Source organism: Pteropus medius, unplaced genomic scaffold (assembly GCF_902729225.1).
Source record: "Pteropus medius unplaced genomic scaffold, Ma_sr-lr_union100, whole genome shotgun sequence".
Lineage (NCBI taxonomy): Eukaryota > Metazoa > Chordata > Mammalia > Chiroptera > Pteropodidae > Pteropus > Pteropus medius.
This window is the reverse complement of record NW_024344253.1, coordinates 1,743,568-1,756,832: the sequence shown is the minus strand read 5'-3', so window position 1 is coordinate 1,756,832 and position 13,265 is coordinate 1,743,568. Positions and strand designations below refer to the sequence as shown.

Sequence of the window (13,265 nt, the reverse complement as noted above, 5' to 3'; positions counted from 1 at the left end):
CCAGAAGCCTTTGCTAGCCAACATGCTATCCAGCTTTTCCTTGCCTCCTGAGAAGCTGAAGAATGGCCTCAGGCTCTCGGTCCTACACCAGAGGAAGGTCCAGGGCTCAGGGAACAGCCTGGCATCCAGTCGATTTCCTCTTTATCAACCCCATGTCTCGATTTGCATTTCGTAATGACACAGCATTTGCCAGGCATATTGCCAGATTACGGAGCTGCTGATTCTGTGAAGGATCTTGAGGAAGAAGAGGGTAATCAAAAACGGTGCTGGAAGACTGAAGGGGAAGGCTGAGCTAAAATAAGAAAAAGAGCCGGCTTCTGCAATAGGTGCAAAGGCCTCTTCTGAAAGACAGACCAGGACCTTCCGAAGAAGCTCCTGACACATTCCACAGGTTCACCTATGCCAGGAAAAAGCAACCAAAGAGGAGACAGTTTTGTCTCCTCCCTGAGGAGAAGTGAAGTGACAGTGTGCACATTTGGCTGGGCGAAGTGAGAAACGTGCTTTATTCCCAAGCAGCATATAACAGAGACTTGAAAGTCTGCCAAGACTTATAAAGTCCCGGAACGCTTCCCACTTCTGTTGATATATATGAGGATGAATTCTCCTTCTCTTTATGAAGCCAGGAATGTATCCCTAATGTCTTTGAATTTCTGGGTAGGAAAATGAATGGTTTAGGGGCACTAGTGATGTTTTCATCTGTTCTTCCTGCTGCTTCTAGTAAGAGATGGACTGCATCTCATAAGACTGGCAAGAAAGTGTTGGCAGGAGACCAGTCAGCCTGATCGAGTGGTTTATTATTTCAATTGAATTGTGAGAGAAAGAAGAAAAGTACTCAGATAAAACTGTAAGACCATATTAGATACTATGAAACATAAAAGAGATGGCACAGAAAGAAAAATAGTGAAGGACTTTTCAAGCAATTTACAGCAGATACCAGAGAAATGGGCAGGGGGCAGCATTAACATCGTCCGTTGTCCACACGCCGACAAATTACAGGTAAAAAACAACTTTGAAAAACATGGACAAATTTGGTAAAAATCACCTGTTAAGTCTTATGAGGATGTTTTGAGATAGTATCCCTGACTGGAATATGAGGAGGAGGAGGTGTATCTTGTTTGGAATAAATGAGTCTGATCAAAGGGCTAGGGGAAGAGCAGCGTATGTCGGAAAGGTGTCCACGTGCACGGAAACCACAACGCTGAAGGCGGAGCACGGAGGAAGCTGCTGCAGGACAGTGAAATGCAAGGAAAGCAGAAATGTTATCCGGGGGTGACGCAGAGACGTCGACCAGACGGCACGACAGAGGAGCGACGCGAGCCTGTACAGACTTCGGGTGAAACCCACCCCACTAGAGGCACAGCATCTGAAATATTATCGAATTGCCTTGTTGGAAATTTAATCTCACAGAAGAGAGAGAATCAATGACGAGACTTGCTACATTGGTTTATTTCTGGCTCCTTATAAAAATCTGTTTGGGGAAAATGGCAGCTAAACGAATCTTGAAGGAAAGTAACCGTCCCTTATCATCTTAAAGTTCATTAGGCCACGAAAAGGAAGTCTGAACTTAGATAAATAGTATCCCACCTTTAGTAAATTTGTTTCAGGAAGTTCATAGAAAACAATCTTATAATCAATGACTCTAACATGAAAATGGATCAAGAAGAATGAGAAGCTGTCAAATAGAAATTTGATGACATAATCGCTAAATTTCCTAAGAAGTAAGAAAAAGATTAAATATTTAGATAATGAGTATTCAATGGTCATATAAGAAAATACAGATCACAAATCACCAATAATGATCATCAGAGAATGGCATCAAGATTTAAGGATGGGTCAGAAGTGCCAAAGCCTGAAATTATCTGAAAATGGAAATATATTTTGTCTATTAAAAGTAATAGAAAAGAAGGAAGGAAGGAAGGAAAGAAGGAAGGAAGGAAGGAAGGAAGGAAGGAAGAAGAAGGAAAAGGAAAAAGAAGAAAAGGAAGGAAAAGAAGGAAAAGAAGAAGGAAGAAAAGGAGGAAGGAAAAGGGGAAAAGAATAAAAGAAAAGAAAAAAAGAAGAAGAAGGAAGGAAGGAAGGAAAAAAAAGGAAGAAAAGAAAAAGGAAAAGGAAAAAGAAAAAAAAAGAAGAAAAAAGAAGAAGGAAAAGGAAAAAGAAAAAAAAAAAAGAGAGAGAGAGAGAGAAAGGAAGGAAGGAAGGAAGGAAGGAAGGAAGGAAGGAAGGAAGGAAGGAAGGAAGGAAGGAAGGAAGGAAGGAAGGAAGGAAGGAAGGAAGGAAAGGGAAAGAAAGAAAGAAAAAGAGAGAAAGAGAAAAAATACATCCACTGCTTAGAGCAGATAGTATGTTGTTAACTTAGAATTAGAAAGAACTGTTCAACATCTATTATTTTTCTAGCATATCCACAGAGAATGTTCTTAGATTCAAAAAGGATAGGAAAAGCATATTTGAGAGTTGAAGCCTAAGATAGGTAAGGATATAGTAAAATCATATTTAGCTTCATTAAATAAATTTAAATCCAAAGTGTCTGGCAAGAATTTGCTACTTTAAAGCCTGAGCCCACCCCCACATAAAAATAAAATAAATAAATAAATAAAACAGAAAAAACAGTGATCAGGGCCACAGATCTGTACTGTACCAACCTTGGTCACACCTGAACTTCATCTATCTGTCTCTCACTTATAAGCTCCCTCCCCACCACCCCCACTCACCCACTTCAGTGCCCAGATTCTTACTTTCTTTTATTCCATCTCTTGGTTCACTTGCTTCTCTCACCTTCTCTGCCAATCTACTATTTTATTTCCTGTCTCATGCTTTGTCTTTGTCCTCCCATTTCAGATTATTCATGCTGGGTCCTCGGTTAGCAGAGTTCTACTGGTTTAAACTTAAGACTTCTTTTTCTAACTATACAGTCCCCCTCCCAGCCTCCTAGCTCATAGGGCATTATATAGGATATCAAAAATAAATTGCACTCCGTATTTTTGAAAGTCTTTTTGTATGATACTGCTGTATCGCACTGTTGAACAGTAAGTGTTGCCCCAGGTTCTCTAGAAAGGGTGAGAAATGGATGTGGCTGGATAGTAGGGAAAAGATAGAAGTAGACCAGAGAGCCGGAAATCTAACCCCAGTGAAATTCTGCAAAGATTATTAAACTTTGGACTTGAGATCATTAGCAAAGGATGAAGTTATTAAGACAGCATAAATTCAGTGAGAACAAAGCAAATTATTTCTTTTCCTATTTTGATAGGCTGGTTAGGCAGTAGCAAGCTTGGTGTAAAAGGTAAGAACATAGGACATTGGTAATAGTGCAGGAAAGGAAATGATAAAGTGATTAAACAGCCAAGACCACATAATTTAAATATCGGATCTCTTTCAGATAGAAGTCATAGTGTTTGTCCACAGCATCGTTGTCCTTGGTCCTGGACTTTGAATGACACCTATTTACAGCTGATAGTATGCTAATCTGATGTGTAGAAGATTTAAAGCTAAGAAGAACAGTTAATGTGCCAGATAACAAACACAACTTGAAAATACTTTAATCACCTATAAAAAAAAAAATGGGCCCAAACTAACAAATTTAAACTAAGCAAACAAATTAAAATTTCTAGTTCCTCATTCCTTGGTTATAAACTTTATATCAAACAGAAATATTGACTAATCTCTATTTTTTAAAAATACTTTTGATTATCCCAAACAAATAATCAATTGGCAAAGATGTGACTATGGAATTCTACAGTCTTTCATAACATTATTTTTGAGAACATACATTTAAATCAAATGTATTATCTCTACTTTAAAAAATTTAGCATCATTTTCTCCACAAACACATTTACACATAAACATTTCCACAAATCAGGGGTGGCTAAAGTAGATCATTCAACCTCTGTATATCCACACCCCGCTTGGAATAATGAATGTAGGTTCCCGAACCTCCACAGATGTGTGTCCAGGAGAGACTAGACTGGCCATATGTGCTTTACGATTATGTATGCCCTTCAGTGAACTCCAAGCTCCAGGATGTATGCTCAAGGGTATTTATACGCTGGTAATACTACCTGGAAGCTTTGAGTTTTAAACAAATGTCCACATTTTCAGGCACATAAATAATGATTCCTTTTCTTTGATACTCTTTCCCAAAATAATTTAAAAGGGTTGTCATTCTTTGATCCTTTTCCAGATTAAAAATATTTATAATTGTCTTAAGAATTATGACAAAGGAAGAGTGTTTTTAACACCAAAGTTCTATTAACTTACAGAGGCTCCAAGGACCTTGTTTCATTTAGTTTCACATTAAACAATGATGTTTTAGTAAATGATAACAAATCTCTAATATAGTGCAAAAGGCATATTTAAGTACGTAGAATGTGAACTTGCTATAACAGTAAATTCTCTTAGAACTATACATTGTTTATTTTGAATAAGTCTTATAAGCATAACCATTTAGGGAGTTTCCTGTCTAATCAATTTTTGAATATTTCCTGGCAATTTTAGTCAAGCCATAATCTGATTCAACAAAACAGCTAGCTGTTTTAACTGATGTATTTTCTATTACATATAAATGGCCTTTTATAGCCAGAGAGTGACCTCATGCATTTTCTGTCTTAAAATATTATTAAAAAATATTAAATATATTTAGATACTTTGATGATTAGTTTGTAAAAAGTCCTCAAATCTTTTTGTGAATCTCATATTATATAAATGTTTAGTAAATCAAAAAGTAGCTATTAGCCCATACAACTATGTGCCTAATATTATGCTGTATATTTAGCACATAAACAAAAATATATTTGAGTACCTATTATGTTTCAGTGATATGCAGCAGCAAGATACACCATACGAGACATGAAAATGAATAAAGCCTACTAAGAGACTAACTTCACACAGGAAAGTAAATATAGAAAATATCTATAACACCAAGTAGAAAATGCTAAATAGAGAAACGACAGAAGAGTCAGCATGGCAGAATGCTTATGATCATAGGACCTAAAGTCAGGCAGCACTTGTCTGAATCTCTGCTCCATCATTTACAGCTGACCCTTGAACAACATAGGTGTGAACTGCGTGGGTTCACATAGGCCTGTTTGTTTGTTTGTTTGTTTGTTTGTTTTAATAAAAATGTAATTGGGCCTTTGTATCCACAATTTCGCATCAGCACAATCAACCCACCGCAAATCAAAAACAGTGTTTTTGTATTCCCAACCAACATACTATCGTTTTTGATCTGCAGTTGGTTGAATCTGTGGTTGCAAAAGGCCTATTGTTGGGTCAAAGGTTATATGTAGATTTTCAACTGCTCAGGGGTTGGCGTCCCTAACTCCCTGATTGTCCAAGGGTCGACCGTACTTAATTTTGTTACTTAAATCTCAGTCACTTCATCATCTATAAAATGTGTGACGTGTAAGTGAGAAAATGCTTCAATTTTCTGGCCTGATACACAATAAGAACTTAAAAGTCATCTGTTGTCTTTAGTTCCACATAATAGATAAAATACAGTAGGCCATTAGGGGAAGAAAAGCAAAAGAGGATGGGAAGGGAGAAGGGGAAGATAAAAGAAGGAGTAGAGGAAAGAAGAGGAGAAAAGAAAAAGAGAAAGATCATATCTTTGATTTGGTTAGAAAAGGAGAAGGAAGGATTGAGGAAATCTTCATAGAGTAGTGGCACGTGAGCTGTCTTTCGAGGATGAAGATGGATAGGATTTTCCAAAGCAGAGCTGGGAGGGAAGGGTGGTCTGGACAAGGACTCAGCATAAAATTAGGCGCCAGAGGATTGACAAGTGTGTTCAGCATGCAGCATGTGTCCAGTGTAGCTGAAGCACATGATGTTTAGAAGTAGGAACCACCACCAAAAGACATGTGTTGGTAGAAAGCCTGAAATGCCAGACTTAAATGTGAGACTGCATTTAATTCAACAGATTTTTGTGTAAGGTAGTGAAAAATTCAGTCTGCGTCATACAGCCTAGATTAAGATGACAACGTTACGTGGGTTGGAGTAGGAAAGGAAGAATATGTGAACGAACCGTTATCAAGAAAGCTCTTGCCATTAGAAGTAATGGGAAATTAATTACCATGGTTAAAGATTGTAGTGGATATGGAAAGAGGATGCAAAAGTTCCAGTACTCAGAAGAGCTGGCAGCAGATGAGACAGTGGAGTAGGCAGAAGTAGGAGTGAAATATAACTCTGAAATGTCAAGCCTTAGTGATTGGAAAAATCCTAGCACTGTTCACAAAACTAAGGAGATCAGAGGGAAGATACAGTTTTGTGATGCTGATGATAAGTTCAGTGAGTGGTGAATTCGAGGTACCGATTTCTAGTGACAATGTTTGTCATTCAGCCGAGAAATGTTTATCTTAAGTTTGTGAGAGCACTTCAGAATGGAGATCCTGATTTGGACATCAAGTGCCCACCTACAAACAGACTGCAGTATAGTTGAAGTTATACCCTCAACACAGTGGAAAGAAAATAGTGACAACAGTATGGTACGTTTTCTGTCCTCTTATTCCTTGAGAGATGCACAAACAAACTGTCCATAATAATGTAAACTTTGCTTCAGTTTAAGAACTCAAAGTCATGAGCATACTGTCATTTAGAACCGAAATGGGAGGGAAAAAAGTAAAAAAGGGTAACCAAGGTCGTAAAAGAAGAGCAAAAAGGGAAATACGAAAGAGAACAGTAAGAGTCAAACCTCCTTGAACATGGACCTTGAATTCAAACAAAAGATTCTCTTGTTAAAAGTTAAAAACAAAAGCAGAAAATCTTGACAGCATACTAATTAGACAAACATTGTTACATTCTTCTGTTTTGTTTTATGAAACAAAGTGTTTCGTATTGTTGATGAAACATCTTCTGTGCTTCACATATTAAGCATACTTTTAATTAATATGGAAAACAAAGCAATGTGGAGCCCCATGAAAAATCTTCTATAGTGAATAAAGGAAATCCTAGTTCTTTAAAAGTAAAAGAGCATCTTATTTAGCTATTAGGTGAACCTAATTAATTAACATAAATTAGAATTTTTAAATAGTGCAATATACTCTTCAAGACATGACAGGTGGGTATGCTATCGAAGCACTTTTCTAAATGAAAATGTGGAATCCAAATGCAGTGATATAAATGCATAGCATTTACATTTTTATTCCCTTCATTCCTAGCAATCTAAAGTTTTCTAGTAGAAGTGCATCACCCTTTGTCACTTTTCATTACTTTTGTATCCTTCAAAGTCCAAAATGGAGAAAAAATAAGCCATGACCACTGAAAAGGGTGCCATTTTTTCTGTCCACAGAAACACCATTTTAGATTAGCCTGTAGAAAACTTACAGAATGCAGTTAATTAGGTCTTGTGTTTCTAAGATACACACACATTATACACACACATACATATATATAATCTTTCAAGAGAAGGAAATATTTAAGCTACAATTATGAAAGATACATCTATGAAAACTACACTATCCAAAGTCTCCTAAGTTACTTAAAGCAACACTGTATAAAAACAGAGAGATTTAGACTGATATTAATTATTACGTGGTAATGTTTTAAAATAATGGTGTAAGTAATTCCATGCCTTTCTTTCAGGATGTAATTGGAAAGGCACTGCAGTACCTTGGGGCATTTGGTGAACTGAGCAACACAGAGCAAGTCGTGGCTATGATCGATGAAGAAATGTGTATCAACTGTGGCAAATGCTACATGACCTGTAATGACTCTGGCTACCAGGTAAGAATTTGGTAGTAATTAGGATGCTGTGAGGCATGTTTTTTCTGGCTTTTGTAGCGGAGTCTTCTGTTGCTGGGTCTGAGATTCAGACCAGACGTTCCAAATATCGTGCCTCAGCAGTAGCGTAGCTCTGTCCTCTCATGTTCATAACGTAGTATTTTTTTTCCCAAGGAAAGCCTGACCTTAAACTAACTATGCCACTATTCAATGAACAATAGTTTAACATCATTTTCATCATCCATAAAACTGAAGGGAAAAATACAACCGAAAAGTCATACAATTATGGACATTAGGGAGCATTACATTTTAATACACAAGAAAAGAAAAAGAACAGTTATGTGTTGCCGTACCCTGAGAGGACCTGATTATTTCTGCCAGGAGAGAGTTCTCTTCCATTCACCCTGACTGGGCTTTTGCTGCAGTTAGCGTGGAAAAGTACTTTCTCACCAATGAGCTGTGCAGCCTGGGGACAGGCATTCCTCCATTCTGGAAAAACCGAAATGTATTTCTCCCACGTAAAGTGAGCCACAGACTCTTCCCAGTTTCTCACCCTTCAGCTCAGAGTCTGCCATGGGATCATAATGAAAAAGTAGAGATTTTATTGGCTTCACGCTAAAAACTGCAGACTAATATTATTTTCATTAAACTTTTTAAGCGATAAAGGAGTATAATAAAGTAAGATATCTTTAAGATGATTAATGAAATAGTCAAGGTAGATAAAATGGCCCATTTTAAAAATTGACATTCATTTACTTTATTCAGTTTAGGGGAAGGTCCCATGTCGCTCATGATGAGATTTTGCATATTCTTCTGACCACCTAATAGAGATGTGACAAACATGTTTTAAAAATCTCTTCCACATAAGTATGACAATAGTTCTAGACCAAATACATTTTAACCAATGTATCACATTTTGTTTTAGCTGAATGGTGTCTCTAATAGTTATTTTGAAAATGTTAATCATATCACCTTCACTTTCATGTCATCTTTCCTCTAATTAACCGGAGACAGGTCAATAACTCCTATCACTAAAACCATAGCATCAGGGTTCTAATATCTTAAATCTTAGAAGTTATGACTCCCACCTTGGAATTCTAGCCTTCACATCATTTCACTAAAAATAACCTTATTAATTGGGAATAAGTCACAATTATGCATTTAAAAAGATTTTATTTCAAAGTCCGCCTTTGACTCTTCTGTCTGAAAAGATAAAAAATAGAAAATCAAAATCTTCAACTGAATGTAAGTTATTATGTTTGCAAATTTTCAAAGTATGACATTTCTAAGTCATCACTTTTATTTGCATCAATTGCTTCTTGGGCTTCTATTTATAAAAGGGTGCATAAGGAGGAGAAATGTTTACTCATTCAAACAGCCATCTGAGATGTTATTTTACAAAACATGGCAACAATTTATGTGGACAAATTTTCTTATGGTTTGTCTTAGCTACAGTTCTTGTTCACATAGAATATGGTTGTTTCCTTAAAGATTTTAAGTATATGTGTGCATGTAAATTATATATATATATGTGTGTGTGTGTGTATATATGTATGTATATATATGTGTGTGTGTGTATGTATATATATGTATGTATATATATATAAAACATATATATAGCAGTCTGATATAATTTACTCTTAAGATCATTTTCATTTTTATGTGTATAAAAGAGGAAATAATTCTAGTTATAATAGCTTCATTTGGGAGATGAGACTTTTAAACAAAAAAAATCATTTTAATTGGAGTATAACACGTTGTATATGACACAGAGGGAAAAAACCAGCATAGGGTAATTATTTGAGAATGTAAGCTTTGCAGACCTGGCCTCAAAGAGTATCTGGAAGGCAGGAGGACTTCATGTTCCTCGTAATTTTCCTCAATCCCTACCTCAACACTCCAAATTTGTACCCTGTACTGTCTGCAAGGGAGACTGTGAGACACACCCTCTTAGTCCCCTTTGCCGCCACATGGTGGCCCTGAAGTCCCCCTAGATGGAAATCCTTGAAAGTTGTTTCCATCATTGAAATGCTTCTCTTTAATGGGCAAACGGTCATCATGATTTAAAATAAAAAATTTCAATTGTAAATTTCACATTAGATATTTTATTATAGGTTGTATCACTTATTTTTAAAGAAGGGAGGGAGGTGGGAGGGAGAAAGAAATGATCGAATTTCTATAGACTGTGACTCACTTCCGAGTGGAGGCCCCACCCTGGTTCTCACAGCTGAGATGCGTCAGGAGGGGCCTGGAAGCCGGGGGTCCCGCTCTCCATCGCTCAGAGCTTTTTCCCCTTTGTGATGGAACAATGCCTACGATCGGCTTGGAAATTCTCAACCCTCAAAGCTGGCTCTTAATTTTTTTTTCTACTGCTTTCTTCTAAAAGCTACACATGTAATTTGAAATCGTGCATTTATTGCCCCATCTGATGGTGACACCTCTCCACTGTCAAAGAGTGTGAGGAGACAGAGAAAGACGTGTGAAAGCACCCCGCCCCCCGCAGGCAGCAGGCACCCCGCCCTCGTAGGACTGGAAGGACCTGAGCTCTGCTCAGAACAAAGGACACTGGGTAGTGACTGACTATGTTATGAAATATTTTCTTCACACAGCACAACAAAAATACCTCCAGGGATTTTTTAACATCGTGTTTCTAATTTAAAAGAATTTATTTTCTGTCTTTCGCCCCAGCAGCTCAACTGTCGCTATAGCTGCACCACAGCGTTGGGCGCAGTCGTCTCTAAGTGCAGCTCTACCGAGCGGAGGGAAGCGGTGATGCTACCGCGGGGGCATTCCTGACCCGTGGGCAGTGACAGCAATACTCTTTATTTCTGTTTGCAGGCTATACAGTTTGATCCCGAAACCCACCTGCCCACCATTACCGATGCTTGTACAGGCTGTACTCTGTGTCTGAGCGTCTGCCCTATTATCGACTGCATCAAAATGGTTTCCAGGACAACACCTTATGAACCAAAGAGAGGCTTGCCCTTAGCTGTGAATCCAGTGTGTTAAGGTGATTTGTGAAACCAGTTGCTGTGAACTTTGAGGTCACCCACATATGCTTATCTTTTTAATTGTGACTATTACATTCAGCTCTTTCTAAATTAAAGCAAATATATAATTTCTAGATAAAAATGTATCTAAATGAATTTCTAAATTTTAAAAATGTCTGCTACCAGTGACCATTTAATTAATGGTTATAAAATAGAATCATTCTTTTCTGAGGATAGTTGTTAAATAACTATGTAACCGTTAATTGGATGTTCACTGGCAGTTGTCTGTTATGAAAAATATTAATTTTTTGTGGCAATTAATGCAACAATTTCCAAATTGCCTATGCTGTGCTCTGTCTTTGATTTCTAATTGCAAGTAAAATTAAGTATTTCAGAACAAAGTACAATTTCACATACAAGAAAATGTTTCCAAGGAAACATTTTATAATTAAAAGTTACATTTAATTTTAACACTGTTTCTAAGCAAATATAATTAGCTCCATAAAGCACAAATGAAGAAAGTCAAATAATTTTTTACTGTGTCAGGAAAAGAAAGCCAAAGATGGTTTGCAAAACTTTTTAAAGGCCCTTTCACTAAAATAGCTTCTTTTTGGTGCTGGATACTGTGCTACTGGATATAGAAAGCGAGAGTATTCAGTAACCATTTATATCGCTCATGCCTGAGACAGGTGTCCAGACTCCACCAATGAATCAACATGCTGTTCTTACTTAAATATTTAAACTATGTTCCTAACAAAATAAGATGTTAGGATGGAGCTCTGGTTAAAGCCACTCTCGCTGTGCACGGATCTGTTCTATCTGCTTTTAATAGTAACTTTCATGATTATAGCAATTAATGTTTGAACAAAGCCCGAATTATACAGCAGTGGGTCATGTGCTTCGTTATTCAAGAATGAAAAATATAGTATTGGCAGTATGTTAAATATACCAAAAAAAAAAAAACAGTTTTACTCTTTATTTTAGTGCTTATGTTAAATTTCAAAATGGAATTTTAAAATATATTTTTCTGTTATTGCCATATAATATTTTTGCATTTCTCTATTTTTATAATCAGCAAATAACACCATGTAAATTCACTTATCTCTGATTTGTAGCGTATTTTCATATGAATTCATAAGTCGTAAGTCTTTAAGTAACAATCTATGGCACATTTCTATGACAAATACAAGATCTAGAAAAATAAAATGTTTTTATTATACACTTTTAGAAATGAACATTTACTAAAAAATAATCTACATGATTAAATAATAACAAATAAAATTTTATAAAACATTTTAACCAACATGATCTTTTGCTGCCTCTTTTGTAAATACAGTCTCATGTCAACCATTTAGATTTTGAGGTGGAGCAGTTTGGGTTAATTCTACAGTGAATTCCATTCAAACGTATACATAATGCTAGCTGAGATCTAATGAGGGTAATGGCAGTGCAGTTATTTAAATGTTTTACTTCTTGTTCCTCTTGTCCAGGTTTCCCTATTGAGTTCAACTCTACTCTGCCAAATGTGTCTTTCGCTGGGCACGGGCCAGGTTTTTTATGATGGCTCACGGGCAGAGATAAATGGAAAATGGCAGCCTACCATCGAAGGTGCCAACTTCACTATACAAAACATCCATGTCACTTAATATTATTCCTTCGATAGTTGGGAGATATTAAGGACTCAAATAAACTGACTTGCTTTTGTCACCATGGGGGCATTTTACCTTTTGGACTTGGTAACAGCTTAGCAAAGAGTTCAAGCTGTCCAGAAAAACATTTGCTAGGGTCATGTAGATGCCATCATAATGTATTACCCCTCTCTCAATATATTGAGAGATTTTTACTCTGGTAGTTCATCAGTCCTTTGGGAATTTTATGAAAAGACATCCAGGGCATATATGCCTCTTCAAGATACTTACTGCCAGGCAGAAATTCTCTTTAGTAGAGATTAAAGCAAAAAGTAGTTCATGACCTTTGCATCCTCCTCTGAGAAGGAGTGGACACAGTGCCGTAGCCCTTCTCTGGGACACTGCAGGGAACTACGAGTAGCCAGGCTTTGAGTAAGGCCACGGCAACCCATGATCTTACCACAGTTTGTTCCTCACACACATTTCTTTCTGTTGTGTCTGCTTTCTGCTTTATACTGAGAAGCTTTTCTTATCCACATTGTTTACAGGAAACATATCCTATAAACATTTCAATTTCACATGTGTGGCTTAAGATTGACACAGAATAGAGGAAGAAAATATTAACTGTTTGTGGCAATTAATGCAACAATTTCCAGATTGCTGTCTGTGTGTTCCTGTCTTTCTATTTCCCTGCTTTCTTTATTTTACTACTATTGATGAATTCAAGTTTATATACTGCTGACGATTTTCGAAAATCACGTTATTCCATCCAGCAAGAGACCACAAGCCACTGGCCCTGACACACACATTTTCATGGCTCCTTCAGGCTTGAATGAAAATTTAGGACCAGACCAAGGAGTCCAGTTAGTGAGTGTTTCCTAGGTCTAAGAAGCTGTACTAAATATTCTACATAAGCAATAGTTAATTTTATGTGTCTGCT

The 13,265-nt window shown here is 36.9% G+C and overlaps 1 protein-coding gene across 2 annotated transcripts in view; it reads left to right on the top strand.

The window, feature by feature from the left end:
• Positions 1 to 11,662, top strand: part of DPYD (dihydropyrimidine dehydrogenase) — a 701,368-nt gene extending 689,706 nt beyond the window's left edge. For both annotated transcript variants that reach the window (XM_039869542.1, XM_039869543.1), the window contains 2 exons: positions 7,570 to 7,710; positions 10,546 to 11,662. In XM_039869542.1, coding sequence (XP_039725476.1) covers positions 7,570 to 7,710; positions 10,546 to 10,716 — 312 coding nt within the window. In that variant the 3' untranslated portion in view covers positions 10,717 to 11,662. The remainder of the gene's footprint in view (positions 1 to 7,569; positions 7,711 to 10,545) is intronic.
• The last annotated feature ends 1,603 nt before the right edge of the window (positions 11,663 to 13,265 follow it).